The sequence below is a fragment of the Heterocephalus glaber genome, unplaced genomic scaffold (genome assembly GCF_053883595.1).
Source record: "Heterocephalus glaber isolate CG9 unplaced genomic scaffold, H.glaber_assembly_v1.0 deba00001547, whole genome shotgun sequence".
In the NCBI taxonomy this organism is placed as follows: domain Eukaryota; kingdom Metazoa; phylum Chordata; class Mammalia; order Rodentia; family Bathyergidae; genus Heterocephalus; species Heterocephalus glaber.
In genome coordinates, this window is record NW_028258340.1 from 10,746,317 (window position 1) to 10,766,433 (window position 20,117).

The following is a 20,117-nucleotide window of genomic DNA, read 5'->3' on the forward strand; positions in this document are numbered from 1 at the left end:
TCTACTTTTTACAGTTTCCCTCAAGAGAGCAAAACTGCAAGTATCTGATATTTTGGTTGTTTTTCCATATCGGAGAACCAAATGATAGAAAAGCATAATGCAAGTACATTACATGTAGAAAATCATATTTTCTTCTCCTTTGAGAAATGAATCTCACAGGAAAATCTGGCAGTCTTGAGGTTGTGAGTGATAGGTTATTCCAAAATGTGCTAGAAATGCAGCATAAACTGGAATAAGCAGTTCCCTCTACGCCAGTATTGTTTGAGATATAAGCGTCAGCACTTAAGGGTAGCTCTTTCCTGGTACATTTCCAATAAGCTGAACATGCCTCATAGCCACCACTGTCTCATGGATCATAGATCCTTTTGTCTCCCAATAAGCATTATCTGAAATGAACTAAAATAAAATTACCCCTTCACAAAGCTGTCAGAAGTGCCTCCCGATTTCACTGCTGTCAAATTCTTTGCTTCTTTGATGAACACTTCTAGTATTCCTCCAGAGATTACAGGTGACTCTTTTTTCTTTCCCTTTTTGGAGGCTTTCTTTCCTGCATCAGTCACCAAAACGAGAGAGAGAGAGAGAGAGAGAGAGAGAGAGAGAGAGAGAAGGAGAGAAGGAGAGAACATATCATAATTTCTACTTTAAATTTTACAAAGCACATCTGCAAAGATTTACTTCGTTTGGTGATTGAATCACACCTTTACATTATTGTATATTTCATGTTCATTTAACTGTTTTTATCCCCACTGGATTCCTTCTGGATAGGTTTTACATGTGTGTTTGTTGACAAAAACGGGCAAATAAATTTAAAATTCTAACCACTCTCCTATAAAATATGTCTTTCACAGGATCTAAAGGAATGTAATGGAAAAGACCCTGAAAGATACCTGGGTCACCATTCCTGCTCTTAGTGAGAAATATCTGTAATGAAAGCCAGACACAAGAATCAAGGCTCCAAAAGAGAAAAATTCCATAATTCTCCTCTTTTGATATTTTGAACTGATTCCGAAGAGAAAATTCCATGACTCCCTTCTTGTAAATTGTCATCTTCACACAGGGTGAGTACTGGAAGTGAAAGAAAACTGTTTCCTACCTCAGCCTGTTATTCTGATGAAATGTGATCAACATGAATGACATCCACTACCTTTACTTAGTACATTTTTAGGCATCTTACATGCATGAACCTATTTAATCCTCACAACTAGAGTGAGGAAACTGAGACTAGGTGACAGTAAGTCACTAGCACACCAAATATAGTGATCATGATGGGGGGATAAAGGAGGCTGCCTGGAGGAGTTGATGGAAGGGGAAGGGCAAGAGATTTACAGGTTGACTCCATCTGGATTTGTCCTTTGAATTCTGTCTTCTACATAAGCTTTTTCCTCAAGACTCCTTGAGCAGCTGTAAATGACATAAATCTAAACAGCAGCTCCCTACACCCCCTCCTAGAAGATCTCCCACCCTGTGGAAGATCTTATATCTCTGGGACTGACAGGAAAGAAACCTTTGGAGCAAGGCTCATTTCTAAGATGTGAATTTTTGCCTTCTTTTCCTTGTATGAATCCCACATCCTTCTATTTATGTAGTGTATATTTTTCAACTCTCCTCAAAAGACAGTGACACCTAATCCTTTATATTTCATCTGTTTAGTGCAAAAGTAACATTTTGTCTGACCAATCCCTAATAGCTAGTCCCATACTCGTAGAAATAGAGTGTCAGTGATCAATGTCTTGGAGTTTTACTCTACCTTGAAGTTGTCCTAGTGGAAGCATGACACTTTCCCCTGGGGGAGTGTATCGTAAAACAACAGTCAGCTCTCCTTTGTACTGAAGGCCAATATCAGGAGCAAATTCCACCTGGCCAAGAAGAGACAGTTGAAAAGAAAGTGTAAGAATACTTGCTTGACTTAGTACTTTACAACCCATGTTTGAATGTGCAGTATTTATTTGGTGGCTTAAATGTGACTATCCATTGCCATTCAACTATGCTATTTCTTACTGGTTTGAGATAACTGACATGAGAAAAAGAAAGGTGGGAAAACTCTACTAAGGCATTTGCATATAACTTTCAACATGAAAGGAAAAGGAATCTAAAAGGAGATATATAACATCTATTTTGTCCATCAATTGATATTGAGTGTCTGTGATACATTGAAGACTAACTCAGATATGCTACAGGACATGAGGCAGGAATAATGATGCCACTGAAAATAGTCCCAGAAGTCACTTCTCCCTGTTTGATGTCTCAAAGCTTTCCTAACTGACCAAGAAGGGAAAAGTAGGGAGTCGTATATGATTCACAATGGGCTTCCAGCCACAAGTCATTGAAGGTAATATTGATAATTTGCATCAATTATTTATATGGAAAAATGGTTCACTTGAACATTGCTTGTGGAAATATAAAATGGTGCAGTCACTCTGGAAAACAGTCTTCTTATAAGACTAAACATGCAGCTATCAAAAAACCCAGAATTTATACTTGAGCATTTATTCTAGATAAATAAAAAATTATGTCCACATAACATATGGATACTAATATAATATTTATATTAGCTTTATTTGTAATAGCAAGAATACCAGAAACAACCTAAATATCCTTTAACAGGTGAATCATTAAACAAACTATGGTACATCCATACCATGAACTACTAAGCAGTAATGAAAAGCAAAAGACTGTTGATACATGCAACAACTTGGATGAATCTCTAGAGAATTATTCTTAGTGATGAAAGCTAGTCTGAACGGGTTCCATTTACATAACATTCTTGAAATGACAAATTGTAGAGATGGAGAATGGGTTAGTGGTTGCCAAGGTTAGGGATGAAGACAGTGGGAGTCAGGTGGTTGTGGTTAAGCAAGTCAGCCTGAGGGATATGTATGGTAATGGAACTGCTCTGTATCTTGACTATGGTGGTAAATACACAAACTCACACACATCATAAAATCATACAGAACTAAATATGCACACCCCCTTGTGCACACACTCACAAATAAGTACCAGTAAAAATGGGAAATCTGAATAAAATTGGTGGATCATATCAATGTCAGTTTCTTAGTGGTGATGTCATGCTACAGCTTTGCAATATGTTCCCACTGGGGAACAGAGTAATGAGTACATGGGACCTCTTTGTATTATCTTTTATAGCTGCGTGCAGAGTTATAATGATGCCAAAATAAAAAGTTCAAAATTTACAAGTCAGTGTTCACATATACCCAAAACACCTATTCTATGAGTCTCCCTCTTGGCACTGAGTCAACTGAACTTCGGTTTTGTACAGATGGAATAGCAAAGGTTGTGTACTTCCTCAGGCTTTTGCCTGAGAGACTTGACTCCTGCGAATTGAGTCAAAGGCAGAGAGCTGCTCTCTTCAGAGAGGGCAGATAAAAGTTCAGAAACCCAACCCTGTCACAGCAAAGCCACAGGCTGTTCAAGGCTCAGAGCACGTACACACACACACACACACACACACACACACATATGCATGCACACGCACGCACTCACATACATCTGGGATCACGATAAAGAAAAAAAATGCTTGCTTGACTGCCTGACTTTCATTTCTATTGGTGGTGGTAAAACTTACTAGTAAGAAGGGTGAAAAAAAACTTGAACATTTGAAGTATTTTGTTTAATGATCCTTGTTTCATTTTAGAAAAACTCATGTTAGAAACTGTTTATGATGATGGATTAGGAGTAGAATTAATGCCAAAAAGATGTCAAAATTTTAACTATTGAACCCATGTTCAAACAAAATTGTCTTTATATGAGAAGATTTGCATATGAATGCACAATCATTTGTTTTAAGTTAAATACATGTTTAAGAAATGCATTGGTAAGCTAAAATATTCAAAATCATATGATACTGGCATTAAAAAAAAGACAAATAGTACAGAAAAAAAGCCCAGAAATAAATATATGCAGTACGATCAAGTGATTTTCAACAAAGGTATTCAAAACACACAATGGGGAAAGGAAAGTCTTTTCAATAAATAGTGTTGGGAAAATTGGATATCCACCTGCAAAAGAATGACATGGACCCTATTTCACACCACATACAAAAAATCAAGGCAAAATAGATTAGAGACTTAACTGTAAGGCTTGATGGTAAAACTACCAGAAATAGGGGGAAAGCTCTAGGCAATAATTTTGGATATGACCCCAGAAGCAAAGACAACAAAAACAAACAAGTTTATATCAAACTAAAATCTTCTGCACAGCAAAGAAAGCAATCAGTTTGTAATAGCTAAAACTTGGAAACAGCCCAACTGCCCATCAACTGGAGACTGGATAAAGAAAATGTGGCTTTTTAATAAAATGGAGTACTACTCAGCCATAAAAAATGAGAAATTGGAGACATTTATTGCTAAATGGCTGCACATTGAGGTGATACTCTTAAGTGAAATAAATAGGACACACATGTGCAAATACCGAATAGTTTCTGTAGTGTGAGAAACTGAAAGTGTAAATAAGGCCTAAAAGGTATAATAGATAATGTGAAATGGGAAGAAAAGGGGCAAAGGGGGAGGGGAAGTGGGAGGGGTAGGGGAAAGGAAAGAAGGGAATGGAATTAATATGAGAAAATGAAAAAAAGGAAACAAAGTCTTTGTAAATAGGGAGGGGTGGAGGGGTTGAAGGGAGGGCAGGGGAAGGGGGAAAAATGAACCAAGAGAGATTATGTAAAGGTGCAAATTTCCAATGATGAATGTCATTAAATGTACCAATAAAAGGATATACAGAAAAAAAAAAGATAAAGCCAAGCATCAACCCCATGCAGTACTGTAATTCTAATAAAAGACACAGGGTGAATCCTACTTGCTTAAGCATTGAGCAAGTGTCAAGATTAGATTAAGTAGTGAATGATTACTGTTTAAAGGTAATAAGGAGATATATGTATTTCTTTAAATCTTGCTATAAATACTGCAATCAATTTTTATTTATAATAATTTGAGATAAATTGTTATACTTTGTTAACTTAGTAAAGTATCCTATTTTTATAGAAAAAAATGCAGTGGCATAGAAAAGCATTTTTACTTCTCTTTCTCCTGTGAAAAACCTTTTGTTTCAATCTGTGGTCACAGATCCACCCTAAAAGCAGCCTGCGAAAAAAAAAAGAAAGCAATCAACAGAGTGAGGAGACAATGTCAGGAAAAGGGGGAAATATTTTCAACCCATACATCTGATAAGGGATTAGTATCCAAAATATGCATTATAGACAGAAGAGTTAGGTAGAAATATTATAGGCAGTCAGAAAGGACTAGGTCCTCGAGAGAGTCAGAACAAAGGTGAAACATGCTATAGCTGTAGCCAGAGACACAACTGTTGGAAACCGAGCCTCAAGGTAAAGACAAGATGACCAGATGTACATACTTCCTTAAAGAACAAATACCGGGCCTAATGAAGTCTAGATAGACATCAGCCACCCTGGTGGGTGACCAGAGACCTCTGGATCCACCATTTCCTAGGAGAAATCCTTGTTATTTCCATCCACGTTTGTTGTGTGACTTGTTTCCCAATTAGACCACTATTACCTAAGTGACTGTACTTGTAACCTTATTGGATGACCATGACTGTTGCCCACGTTGTATCCACGTTGGTTTCACCCTATAAAACTTCCCTATAGAGTGAGGTGCCTGGCTACCCATTCAGGACTCCTCCTTCCCCTCAGGAGCTTTCCTATCAATAAATATCTTCCTACTCTTAATCACCATTGTTTCTAGAATTCATTCTTCGATTTTTAAAGAGCAGGAGCTCGGTGCATCAGACAGTTAACAGGTTGGGAGATAATCATATTTCATATTTCATCTCTGGTATTCTTTCCTGTATCATATATAGGGAACTCAAATAACTCAATAATAAGAAAATAAATAACCTGATTAAAATGGATAAAACTTAATAGGTATTTCTCAGAAGAACACATGCAAAAATGGTTAAAAGGTTTACAAAAAAAATGTTTAAAATCACTAATCATCAGAGAAACTCATATTAAAGCTGTAGTGAGCTATTGACCTAATATAGAAGAAATAAAGGTAAGTAGAAAGGATACAACGAAAGTTCTAATTTTAAAATTATACTTTTAAGAAAACCTCAGTTTGGGCTGGGGATTTAGCTCAGTGGCCTGCCTTGCAAGCATCAATCCCTGCTACCAAAAAAAAAAAAAAGAAAAGAAAAGAAAAGAAAGAAAGAAAACCTCAGTTTCAGGACATAAAAATTACCCAAAGTTACAATGTCTTTTTCTTTATCAGGAAACTTACTCCAAAAAATTCCTAAGGGTCTTGAAGATACAATAAGCCAGCAAGTTGGGCTCATACTTTCCATGTGTCAATTGCCTTTTCTCCCATAGACCTACACCCTCAAGTAGAAACACTAAGTGGGTAGCATACCTCTAAACTTCAAATACATGCAAATGGTTTGAATTTTAATCCAGCTCATCAAATCAGCAGCCTGAGAGACAGCAGTATACATTCTAGATCACCCATCTGGGAGATACCCTCAAGATTGCATAAAACCCCCCAGCCCCAGATCATAATGACCTCTTTCTTGTGGGTCTGTACTCTATTCTGAGTGTTATTTCTTTAATTCCACTCAGTAACTGGATCTAGAGTATGTGATGCTAAGATTAAGGTTGTGTGATTACTAAGTCAGTCCACTGATTGGTTTGGCACTACCCTAATCCCAGTAGCCTAGATAGAGCATAAAAGGGGCAGAAAGAAGCTGCTAAGGTCCCTTGCTTGCTTTGATGCTTTCTTCCTACCATGAACTGTTTCTCCTCTGTGATGCCTGTCTGCCATGTGCCACCCTGCCTTGGAGCCAGTCAGTTATGGACTGCAACCTCTACAAACTGTGAGCTAAATAAACCTTTGCCCCTTTAACTTTGGGTGTCAGGTATTTTGTCTCAATAATGAGAAAAGTAACTAAGGCAAGAAGCAAAGAGATGGAAGTGATTATGGTCCTTTATCATCAGTCATTGATCAAAGGCTCTGCTCTCATTCTTCAGGAATTTAAATTCCCAGGCTTTTCTGGCTTTCCATGCCCACAGACCAGGCCCATTCTAATAGCCCCAGGCCTCCCTCCTACAAAGATGGGCATGTGTTAACTGGTGAGTTTTAAAGCCATGGAGAGCTGCATTTGCCTGAAAGTAGTGATATGAGTAGAGTACAGATATCCCAGGCTGCAACAGAAGGCTGGACAATATCAAGAGTACTGAGTGCCAAGGTGAGAGCTACCATTGATTCAACCATATGCAAAAGCAATAGGGAACTATTCAGACTACCTGAACAGGGATGTGAAATAATCAGATGACATTCACTATCTTCTGCTTCTTGAAAATAGAGAGAGATATACTTTTCATCAGATAAAGAAACAGACAATTCTCAATGCCTTTACAGGTGGGATGATAAATTACAGATAAAAGTATGCTTGTTTTTGGCCAGACTACCTTGAATGCACCGGATATCCTCAGATAAGAGTGTGCCTAAACTTCCCAGTATACAGGGAGCCTTTATCCAGCCAATAATTCCACAGGAGCTTCATTTAGTCTCTGCATGAAGGCAGAATAAGAGAATGTTTCCTTGGAAAAAATCACTTAGGCTTGCTGTTGATTTTCAAAGGTCCTTGTTTTTATAATAGTAGCTCCTGGGAAGGCTTGAAAGGCAATTCTTAGTGACAAACAGTTCTTGTGTGAGTACCTAATCTCCCTTTCAGCCAGATAATGAGTTATATCTAATTTATACCTAGTAAGTAATCCTATGTCATGCAATAAAATGGAAGTTATATTGTGAAACTACTTTGACGTACTCAAGTTTGACATTTCAAGATTTTTTTTTTTTTACATCTTGAGTTCTTTCTCTGTCTGTACTGGCTTTCTCACTGGCTTCTGCTGTAAGATCTAACACAAACAAGAACAGGTGCCAAGGGATTTTCCATAACACAGAGTCAATAAGTAATCAGGCAGCATGTCATCTTGCCATTCCTAATGTAAAAGAATGTCAGTATTTTGCAATGTTTAAGGACTACTAATTCTGATCCCTTATTACTAGGGAAATCAGTCCCTGTAGCTCCCACTTTACCTTCTCAGCTGGATAATCTGCCAGAAACATCTAGTCTCCTGGGCTACTCTACTACATCTGCAGCTGATGGAGTGCCTATTGCACTGAAATTACTGAGAGAAGACTCAGAATGAAGTGACACTTCACATAACTGGCTGACAGTTAGCCACTGAAAGCTCAGCTGCTATCATTTGGATCTGGAACGTCTCCCAAATGCCCATGCGTTGAAAGCTTGGTTGGCAGCTTGTGGTGTTATCAGGAAGTAGTGGAACTTTTAAGAAGTTGGACCGGTGGGAAGAAGTTAGGTTATCAAAGGCATGCCCTCAGAGGGGATATTGGGACCTCAGACCTTCCTGTTTTTGCTTCCTAGCCACCATGAAAATAGCCTTCCCCTGCCATCTGCTTACATAATAGTGCATTGCCTTGCCACAGGTCCAAGCCAAAAGGGCCAGTTGATCAAGGACTGAAACTGTGAGCCAAAATGAAACTTTCTTCTTTTTAAGTTACCTCAGGTATTTTGTCACAGTAAAAGAAACCTGGCTAACACATCAGCTCAGCATACATAGCATGCCTTGGCACCTGTCTCAGTTTTGTGTGGTGTGGTATATAAGCAAAAGTCTGAGTCTTAGGCTTTTCCTCTATGTGTCAGAGGAAGCTTGGCAGAGGATGATGATGTGAATTAGGGATACTACTGTTGGGTTCTCCAGTGTGCATTCAGCAGACTCTGAGGTGAAGATTCTTATACAAGTGATTTATTAAAGAAGTGCCACCCATAAAGACCAACCAGTAAAGGGGTGGAGAAAGTGGGACAGATATGACTACAATCTTAGGCAATGTTGCATGGAAGGTAGCTTCAGCCCAATGTGGCAGGGATGCTTTGGAGGATAAGTAACACTCCAGGATTTTTCTCCCTCTCAGTAAGGGAAGTGGGCTTTCATACTCCCTTGCCTATTGCTTATTGACTAAGGATTGCCTCATGGAAGGGGCACAAAAATTCCTAAGAACTTTTGTTTATCTGCCCTGGTGGGCAGAAAGCCACAATAGCCTGAGGCCAGACTTTGAAGGAGAGCTTCAGGAAGAGGTTGTTGAAACAAACCTCCTAGAATGGTTAGGAATGCCTGCGGATCTGGCTGAGGATGTATGGTGGCCCACATACAGTACACACCATCCTAACTATTACCTCCAGTGGGCTCAGAGAGACCCAGAGATGCTTTCCTCTTATAATAGAAACGGAACCACCCAATGGCAACCTGGAAGTGATTACTGTGGTCTCTAAGCATAAAGGATGCCTGCGAAAGGCCTTGGAGAGCTTAGATATCATCCCAGTGAAGTCTTTCAGCCATTTCCAGAAAGATACCTGGAAGGATGCTTCTTTTCTCTCACAAATTGATTTTCAAAGAGCTCCTATGTGCTTTAATATTAACTTTCTACATTTGTGTTTTTTTTTTTTGTACTAGGGATAGAACTTGGAACCTTGTGCTTTCAAGGCAGGTACTGGAACCACTGAGCTAAATCCCTGGCCCTTTAATATTAACTTCCTAACAGATAAATTTCACACACTAAGATGCATGCTAATTGTCTTTTGTCTGTGTTATGCACAATATGATGTCTTAGACATTTTCTAGTAATTATACTCATTCATAAGACACAAAACAATGCAACTGATAGGAGACTGCCACGTTCTATCAGTGCTACCTTTTAGGCTGAGGCTTTTTATTCAATTCCAAGAGACTTAATGTTGAATGACAAAATATTTCCTACTTTTAATGTCAGGGGAATATTATGCTATTGTGGAACCATTTGCTATTAATAATGTATGTCCCCTCTTTATCACATTCATGTCGGTCATGGGCTTAGTGTTATCTTATTTGTAAGAAATTGTGTTTGATTTCAATTTTGCCCACAGCTCAAATATATATCCTAAAAGTTTTCTATGAATTATTTATGGCAAGTTTCTGGTCAACAATTATAAACCCCATCATTAAGTTCTATTTAACTTCTGAGTCTCAGTCTCCTCATCTATAAAATGGAGATAATGGTAACTACCCAATAGGGTTATTGCAATCATTAAATGAGAAAACTGCTATTGTTGGTGATGATATGGGGTGCATGATTTTTTACTGTCTAGTACTCTTCAGGTTTCCCTTTGTGCTACTAGGCCTGGATTTCTTTTGGGGCAATCTCACCTTTAAACCAGGACAAGTTCTGATTGTCTTAAGCCAGCCAATGCATCTTACTTCTCTGACCACAGTCATTAGCTCAGGATGGGCAAATAATGTAATTAGAACTCTTGTTTTCCCAATGCCCAAGGTATTGTTGGAGGAGGAAGAACTTTTTCTTCTTTCTGGACAGTGTGATGCAAAGATGAGAGCCTTTAAGCCACTGTAACCCTTAGATCTCAAGAGAAGCATGCTTAGGTCTGGTAAGACCTAGTTTCCAAGAGTATTTGGAAACTGAATATAAAAGCAATAAAGAGAAGAGAACCAAGAGACTCCAAGGCTTTGGTAAGATTTGAACATCTGGATCAAGCTATGCTTCATTATCACTAGCCAATATCTTTCCTTGATTTTTGATCAGTAGGACCTGAGGTTTCTGTCTATTGTAATGCAAGGACTCCTAAATAATATGTGTACTACCTAGTATTTATTGAGAGCTTACAATGTACCTGATAGAATGCTGGAAGCCTTACATAACATGCTTATTCAAGCTTCACAGCAGCCCTACAAGCTGCATCTGTATATTACAAGTGATAACATCAATGCTCAGGAAGTTATTTGTTGAAGGTCACATAAGAAGTCATGAAACCAGGAACGAACCAAGTTAAGTCTGATATAAATCCACCATTTTACTGTAATGGTTTTTGCCTCTCTGTATATAAAGAACAACCTTTGGTAGCATAAATATGATTTTTTCCCACCTTTCTTTCAACTTAAAAATTGCCAGAAATCTATAAAGACTCCAGTTGCCTGCAGTGAATCCAATGCACTGAGGGTACAGATTAAAACATGCTATACTACACTTGCACTTAATTTATAGAATCAGCTCTCTGGTTTTTCTGACTGCAACTCAAGTCCTGCATTATGAATCCTAAAAATAGGAATGAGGAATGTAGGAAGTCAGATACTGTGGCTCCTGGTCACTCTCTCATGTGAGCCAAGGCAATACTAATCCTGCTTATGGTCCAAACTGTAGATAATGAGAAACAGAGGCTGTTTTGAAATTGTTCATGCCTTTCAGATTTCTTTTGCCTATATGCATATGAAGACATTCTCATTCTGATAGGATCATATAATGTGGCTCTTTTGATTATTCACAGAGAGCTTCAAATGATGAATATATATTTAGTAATAAAATTAATAATACATATTATTATATGGCAATCTATTTCCATGAAGTTTCCAAAACTATGGATTAACATTTACTATAATATTCCAATATTGCTCCACTAATCTTTGCAGACTATCACTTGACCTTTGGAAACCTTCAGATTCTTCAGCCGTGTGACATCAATTTTGCTCGAACTTGCCTGAATGCTTAACTGTTTGACTAATCTAAAAGTATGTCTTACCTTGGGCTGAAGCACAAACCATTCATCACATGGATTTTCAAAGTTCCATGAGTCAAAAGGAATCTCCACCTCGCCGAGGAAGCTGTTATGTCCAAACCGATCATAGTGCCAGACTGAGAGCTGAAGAGTTCTTGTTTCCAGCTGGGTATGGCTGATGGTATACTGCAAATGAAATTGACAACATCACATTCCATAAGGAAGGCTCTGTCCAATTCCAGAGCAAATTGAAATTTCCTGCCACCATCTTTCAGAACATAGGCATCAGTAATATAAACAAAACAAACACAAAACCAGTTTGCTTCTGCTATAATTGAGGCTCTGTTCCATTAACTAATTTTATGCCAGATGTAGTGAAGAAAGATATATAAACAAATTATTTGGGAGAGGAATAAACTTCAGATATGGTATTAAAAGTGTCAGGTGATGAAGCTTATCCTCTTTCTAGCTTTACCTTCTTTTTATTTGCCTATTTATTTTTTCACATTGACTTGGTAGCTTAAAGTTAAATATATCATTTCTCCAAATTATATCTGATTTATTTACAATAAACCCCCTAAGTCTTGAAAAGTATTGAGAATGACAAACTTGTGGACACTAAACTTCATAAATCTTGGACTCATTGTAGAAGTGACAAGATACATACGCAGAGTGAGCAGAAAGAGGATATTACTGGGTTACCTTTTCCTTTTTCAGCAGGCTGTTCCCCAGGGCCACAGCCCACATGCCTTCCAAATTTTTGCTTCTTCTATACAACCACCCTCTGGGTCATACTTCTGGCTGACTTCTGATGTTGGATATGTGTGTTCCTGTCCTTTTTGTTCTATCATGATTCATCTCGGCTCCCTGCTTCCATCACCATGTTTATCTCTTCTGTTTGGGCTTATCTTTGTTATCTATTCTGTCATGGTAACTGGATTCATCCTCTGTCTGTATTTATTCATTTTGAGTTTGCCTTATCTTGATGTTGGCTCATGCTTCCACAGTGCCTCCCCTGAACCGCGTCAGCTCATGGCTTCTGTCATCATCACCTTTATTCTATGCTTAACTTTGACTTCATCACGCCAGGCACAAGTCCATCAATTTCCTGAGACTGGCTATAATTTCTACATTTCATTCTCTCTGGGTGTTTCTTACTAGGCCTGATTGGTCCAAGATGAGAGAAGCAATTGTAACATGAAAGCTCATTAGAAGTAGTAATTTCTTTAGGATTAAGGCCTGGGTCATATTTTATCTAGGCCACTTTTTCTGAGAATTCTCAAATTTGACCTTGCCTCTCCACTCTTCATTAACTATATCCCTAAATTTAGCAGAATTCTGAAATAATGACAAGAAACAGCATATATATATGCTATATAAGCAAAATAATGATTGTGTACAAAATGACCTATTAAATTTGTGCCAAAATTCTGACAAACTTTACTTAAATGAGTCTGAAAAAAGCAGTTTTCCCAAAGGTGAAACATGCTTTGTGACAAAGATTTATCAGTTTGAATGTAATTTTGCTGGATCATCTCTACTTAAGGTACAACTTTAGCAGCAGCAACAGCAGCAGCAGCCAAGTGAAAAAGTAAGTATTTTACATTTTTTTCTGTTCCAAAAACTATTAGGAAGGCCAGGAGTATTACCTTAACTCAAATTCCAATTTTCTAAAACGTATACAAGTCTCAACACACAAATAAAAGTTTCATTATAGTTACTTCTAAATCAATGAGGTTCTGATCAATATCACCTGTGTTTCTATAAGAGTATTTATTTACCTTTAGTGTTTCATTGAATTCTGGATTGGTGCCTGTTCTGATTTTAGTCTTGCGCTTATTGTTTCGGGACTTGTCAGGAAGAAGGTATGACTTGACATAACTATAGAGAATAAAGGATCAAAGCAATTATTTGGAAACTTCTACTTTGCAAGAAATGCTTAAGGATTTCAGCGAATTATGCTGAAAGCATCAGAGACAGAACCAAAGATGATGTAGTCTATATAAGGTGTTTCATGGGGGAGAAGCAGTAAAGAATAGTGGTAAAGACTGAAGGATCTGGAATCAAGCTAGCTGATTTTGGAATCACCCCATGCCTCACTGGTTCTGATAACACCAAGAATTTAACGTTCTTGTGCCTTAGTTTCCACCATGGTAAAACTGGGATAATAACAGTATATAACTCATGGAAATGTCAGGATTAAATTAGTTGGCACATATAAGTGGTTGACGTATTGTAGTATTCAATAAGTGCAATCAGTTATTGTCAATGGTTTCACAAACTTACTCACCTAGTCCCACTTTCTTATGTCAGGCAATGGAGTCAATGGGAATGAAAGATAATAGTGACAAAAAAGTAGAAAATGACAACTTGAAATCATAGTAGCAATTTGATTCAACACTTTGGCTTGAGTTATCTTAGGAGCCCCTTGGAGATTAAAACACACAGGATGCTACCAGGTTTTGAAGCACATCTGCAGAGTTTTAGATGGCCCTTTTCCCTGTTAATTAAAAGAAATACATTGGCCTGCTGTGCAAGCGCAAGGACCCGAGTTTGATCCCTGGTACCAAAAAAAAAAAAAAAAAAAAAGAAATACCTTGGTCCTGCAGTCTTCTGAAATTTAGTGGAGGAGCCAGGTAGACCATTCTGTAGTCAGAATCCATTCATTTGTCTATCTTAGGATTCTTGAAACCAGCTCCACTAAGTTGTTTATTGAACCTAGGTCACTGATTATGCAGAAAAGAGTTGACACGGTAGGCCCCCGAGATTGTCATTCTGAGAGTCTTACTTGCAAGTTGGGCCATTGGGTGGCACCTGGGAACTTGGATTTTGGAAGTTTTTCTCACTGTTCTTAGAACTGATAAACGTGCTCATTGAGACCAAACTGTTTGCACAAACAATGTAGCTCATGCTGAACATTCGGTTTCCTTGTAGGAGCCTGGAAATTTGGTATGTGACCAGCTAAATCTCTAACAAGCTTTCCTGGTAGAAAATATTTTACAAGAGTTAAGTGCATCCTATATGACTTCATTGGAAGAGGATCCTTGGAAGCTTGAGTCTCGTGTCTTTATGACTTCATTCCATGTGTCTTTTCTCTTTACTGATTATAAGAACATCTAGAGTCATATGGGTCCTTCCAGTGAATCATTGTACCTGGCAGTTTTCGTGGGGACTACTGGCACACCTTTACATCTTGCTCCCCTCCAACCCATGTTTCATACCTGCTCTCCCTGGCTGACCCCTAGAATCCTGAGAGCCTAATAATTGCTCTTCTGCATCGTTCAATTGGGTAACAGCTTGGTAATTTTCTCTGGAAGATTTCCCAGAACAAAAACCAACAGGAAATTCTTGTACATTCCGAGTGTGCCAAATGTCAGCTTCTATCTCAAAGAGCAGCTCTGTGTAAACTACAGATTTGTCATTCCTGAATCATGTTGAGCACTGGACTCTTAAAAATTGAATAACCAAGGACATAGCCATTGTTTACATAAGTCAAAGAATATTTCAACATGCAGTATAGGAGGAAAGTGACAACGCTCTGAAAATGCTCTGAATGAAGAGGAATACTAAGGCTCTTCTGGAAAAGAAACATACATACAAAGAAGACAGTACTTGAAATAGTCTGAGGAACATGCTATGTGCTTACGCATCTGTCCTTTGTTTCTTTTCATCTCCTATGGCCAGATTTCTGCAATTCTTGACAAAAATGTTGAGCCCGCCAGTTTTGTAGCAGTAGCTGATGTGGAGAAGGATTTCACCACTGACCTTCACATTGCCATAGTCGCCTGTTTCACTGTAAACACTCATCATGCTGTTAAGGCTTGTCTGGAATAAACAAGATGAAAGAAGGCAAGATGTCTTCAGAAAACCCAGCCCCCTTCATTCAATTATAATTCTTGTTCTTTATAACAAGCAAGGAAGTCTATAATAAAGAGAGAAAGCAAGTCACTTAGTTTCCTGCTATATTAATTTTCAGCCCAAGAAACTGTTTGGCAGTTTCTGCAACAAAAAACAAATGTTTCATAAAAATCAATGTGGAATGTGGTGATGTCCAATCAGATTCCACGATTTGAGAAACTGTAGTGCTCAACAGGCACACATATCTTACAAGTAGGTAATAAAGGCTACTTAAGAATGGAATACAATTTCATTTTTATTTCAACTTACCTGTATTATTTTTTTAAATAGCTATAAAGTTGTTAGGATACAAGAGCTTATTAAGCTGTTTGAACCTAATGATGTAATAAATTGACTAGTCAGTTGTTATTTTGGACCTAAGAGTACCATGAAAGAATTACTAAGACTCTAGGGCACTGATGGCAAACCTTTTAGAGCTTTCAATGATATAAACAGCCCACTACAATACGTGTGCCATAGGTTCACCATCACTGCTCTAGGAGCTCTGTGAACTGAGAAAATTTTAGTCTTTGTCCGAGGTTATGCAACATTGTTGGTCCCTGGACCATGCTTTGACTATGAAGGACTTCAAGAATAAGTCTCAACTCTCTCATGTTACACAGGAGAAAACTGGCTCCTACACACTGTTGGCAATGCTAAAACATAAAGTGAAGTTTCAGGTTTCTAGTCAGAGGGCCTCCCAAACTCATCTCACAGCCTGCTTGCATGATTGACTTGCAATTTCACCACATATCTCTAGAGCCCCATCATCAAAGAGTGTCCATTGTAAGAGAGAAACCCTAATGGATAGAGGATTTAAGAATCCACAAATGCTGGGGCCTGGGAGAGTTAAACGCAGTCTTAGCAATTTTACTATTAACCAAAATCTATGCTTTTAACCACGCCAGACCTGTGACATACAGTACAGAAGTTTACTTCAAAGGTCTTGTTGGGCCGGGGATTTAGCTCAGTGGTTTCGCCGCCTGCTGCGCAAATGCAAGGACCGGAATTTGATCCCCGGTACCAAACAAAACAAAACAAAACAAAGGTCTTGTTAATGGTAAACCATTTTGGATCATGTCTTTTGACTGGTCTTCTGAGCTCAGATTCTAATGTTTAATGAAATGCAATGCTTGAGTTCTGATAAACCCTTTAGTCTTTTCAAAAGAACCTCTGGTCAATTGTGCACAAGTTTTTTAAAAATGCTGAAAGCATTCTCCACCTAATAAAATTTACCAAACCATGAAATTTGTGAAGTATAGTTAGAAAGAAGGAAAAGAAGAATTAACCACTCACAGTGTCTGAATCAGCATCAGGCACATTTAGGTAGGTCCACTTCCTGTCAGAGCCTGCTTGAGAATTCTTTAAGGAAATCATCCAAAGATCAAAAGAAAAAAGGTATTAAAGCAATAGAAATCAGAAAAGCAAAGAAAAAGACTTATGGGCACTTGTACAGGACACAGGGGTTTTGCTCTTCAAAGTCCTCATGTTTCATAGATGTGGCTTGTAGAAGGTGATTGGATAATGGGGGTGCTTGCTACAGCTGACTTGCTGGGAGGTGGTGAGGTCTGGTTAGAGCCTGGTTATTGGAGTCATGCTCTCTCCATGCCTCTTTTCTTCCCACTCTGCTTCCTGGTTGCCATGGGGGGAGCACCTCAGAATAAAAGAAAGCTGACAAAAATGCAGAAGGTAAAGACCTGGGTCTGGAGGGTTCAGTTGAGAAAAAGAACTCCATTGGCAGTTGGACTCCAAATTCTATGTGTTATGCTCTGGCAGAAAATTTATCTACATTTGCTCATGTCCTGATACTCTGCAAAAGACTGAGAATAAGGGGAGTGGACTAATTAAACCAGTGGAGGAAATTTCAAGGAAGCCAATGGGGAGGTTCTCACATGGATCTTTCTGGTAGCTTTTAGCCATGTCTGTCATGAGAAGGACCAAAAAGCAGAACTAAATAATTTGAAAAGTATTGCTGGTGGCTATAAAGGAAGGTCTTGTAAAATTGGGGCCTGTATAGTTAAGGAATGTGATTTTGGTCCAGTACAGCTTGGTTGCTGGAAAGATTAGCATTAAAAAGAAGCCAAATAGGGCTGGGGATTTAGCTCAGTGGTTCCGGCACCTGCCTCGCAAGTGCAAGGTCCCAAGTTAAATCCCTGGTACAGAAAAAAAAAAAAAAAAAGAAGCCAAGTACTTTGTATCAGCACAACAGGAAGGATGCCTTGAGGGGATCCTGGAACTCAGCAAGACCTTGTCCTTCCCTGGCTCAAAGGTACAAAAGTAAAAAGCTTTGCTTTGAGAAGAGAGTTCCAGCACACCCTGCTCATTAATTGTTTCCCCAAGATCTGTTTCATAATACTTAGCCACTCAGGCACTCAGAGACCTCTGCAGCCATGATCCAAGGGTGTCTAAGCTGGTAGTAGACTTTGGCATTACCCCATTCTTAGGTTTTTCTCTTTTCTCCTCCAGTCAATGTGAATTACACCTTTAGAAGAATAGACAGGGGCTGGGTATTTAGCTCAGTGGTTCTGCTGCCTGCCTCACAAGCACAAGGTCCTGAGTTCAATCCCTGGTACCAAAAAAAAAAAAAAAAGAATAGACAGTGGCTGGAGGTGGAGGGCAGGGTTTCTTTCCTATCAGTGCTTGCTTTGTGGAAGAAACATGAAATTTGGAATCATCATCCATGTGGTTCTGCTTTTATGGGGATGCAGAATGCAACAGTTACAGGGTCATGGAGGCTTCCACCCAGATTTCAGAAGGACTGGGAGGCGAAGCAGTGTGCCGCTGAAAGGGAAGCATATGAAGCTGTGAAGGGAAGCTGAAAATGCAGTGAGAAGAGCCACCTCAAGAGAGAGGCCATGAGAGCTACAACTGGCAATGTTGTAGGGGCAAGGCATCTCCACACCACCTGCCTCACATGCTGGACCTAGTACTATGGGATTTAATAATTGCCTTGCTGGGCTTCAGTCTTGCTTTGGTCCCATTGGTTTCTAAGCCCCATGGATTCCTTTTGGAATAGGAATGTCTACCCTGTGTCATTGTATGTTAGCAGTGTTTAACATTATTTTTTATTTTTACAGGGGCTCAAGCTAAAGTTTACCTTGAGTCTCAGAGGATACTTTGGACTTGGACTTTTCAGCAGTACTGGAGCTGTTAAGAATTTAGTGACTCTTAGCGATGAGCTAATTATATTTTTGTGTAAAGAGATGTGCATGAATATTTTGGGTTCAGGGGTGGATGTTATGGTTTAGATCAAGAATGTCCCTCAAAGACCTCATGTGCTCATAGGTGGGGCTTTGGAAAGGTGACTGAATCATCAGGAAGATATAGTTTACTTGCTGTTAGGAAGTGGGGTCTGGTCAGAAGAGATGGGTCACTGGGAGTGTGACCTGGAAGAGTATGTCTCCCTTTTTTTTCCCTCCCTTCTCTCTCTCCGTTCTGGCCAGCATTATGTGAGAGCTTTCCTTTGCATAGGCCCTTCCATCATGCCATTTCTGTGTTCGAGCCTGCTGACTATGGATTGAAAGTGAGCCAAAATAAACTTCTACTTCTTTAAATTATGAGTGTTCGTTGGTTTGTCCCAGTGACAAGAATATGACTAAGAGAGGTTCCTAAAGTCTTCCTCTCAGGGAAGGCCTTGGCCTCTAAAGTAAGAAAGTGCTTTATTCTGTAGCAGAGGGAAGCTATGGAGAGTTTCTAAGTAGGAGAGCAACCTGACTGGGTATGTGTTTTAGGAAAATTTTGAGCAGCAGTATAGACAGTTGGGGATTGAAATAATGGTTTCAGGGAAGCTTATCAGCAGAGAACTGAAATAATTTATAGGCTTGAGCTGATTGAGGCCTAAAATAGGAAGTGAAGATATTTTAAAAATTGACACATGATTGTACATAATTATAGGGTATTGTTTGATAATTTAATACATGTTACCCAGTGTATAATATTCAAATCAGGGTAATTAGCATTTCCTTCTCCTTAAACACAAAATATTTCTCTGTGTTGGAAACATTCAAACTCGTTTCTTCTAGTTCTTCATGAAGTAGAAATGAAGAGATTTTAAAACCTGGGCAAAGACCATGGAAGAAGGAAGGAAGGAATCAAAGGCCTTGGAAAGAGCCCACACCAAATTAGACTGAAGAGTACTCTGTGGGAAAAGGGTAAGTGGGAACCTACAATGGCTGTTTCACTCCATCACACACATTTTCTCAAGAGGATTCATATTTCTTCTGGAAAGGCACCAAAAATTAATAAGAGACGAAGGAAATGTCCACATGTGTTAGAAGATTGCTTACGGTTGACAGGCCACTTGCCAGACTGTGGGTGTTTGCAGAAAACTGGGAAGACACTAAATCATCATCACCTTCTTTAGTCTCTCCCAAGGAGTTCTAAGAAAGGAGAGAAAAATCAGTGGTTTGGTTTACTTGTATTTCTTTCCCAGAAAGCCTTTTCTCTTGAAAACCCACATTCTTTCATAAATATCTGGAAATCAGATAAAAATATCTAAAAAGCACCCCATCCCTGGGTTTTTCTCTTTTCTCCTCCAGTCAATCTGAATTACATCTTCAGAAGAATAGACAGTGGCTGGGAGTGGAGGGCAGGGTTTCTTTCCTATCAGTGCTGGCTTTGTGGAAGAAACA

The 20,117-nt window shown here is 38.8% G+C and overlaps 1 protein-coding gene across 7 annotated transcripts in view; it reads right to left on the minus strand.

Annotated features, from left to right (window-relative positions):
- Sytl5 (synaptotagmin like 5) overlaps nucleotides 1-20,117 on the minus strand; it is a 258,603-nt gene that overhangs the window by 7,683 nt on the left and 230,803 nt on the right. For 6 of the 7 annotated variants that reach the window (XM_087189869.1, XM_087189866.1, XM_087189868.1 and 3 more), the window contains 7 exons: nucleotides 19,773-19,865; nucleotides 16,783-16,848; nucleotides 15,236-15,414; nucleotides 13,371-13,470; nucleotides 11,614-11,775; nucleotides 1,748-1,856; nucleotides 412-547 (listed from right to left, as the gene is read on the minus strand). In XM_087189869.1, coding sequence (XP_087045995.1) covers nucleotides 412-547; nucleotides 1,748-1,856; nucleotides 11,614-11,775; nucleotides 13,371-13,470; nucleotides 15,236-15,414; nucleotides 16,783-16,848; nucleotides 19,773-19,865 — 845 coding nt within the window. The remainder of the gene's footprint in view (nucleotides 1-411; nucleotides 548-1,747; nucleotides 1,857-11,613; nucleotides 11,776-13,370; nucleotides 13,471-15,235; nucleotides 15,415-16,782; nucleotides 16,849-19,772; nucleotides 19,866-20,117) is intronic. The other variant, XM_087189867.1, reaches the window with a different exon arrangement.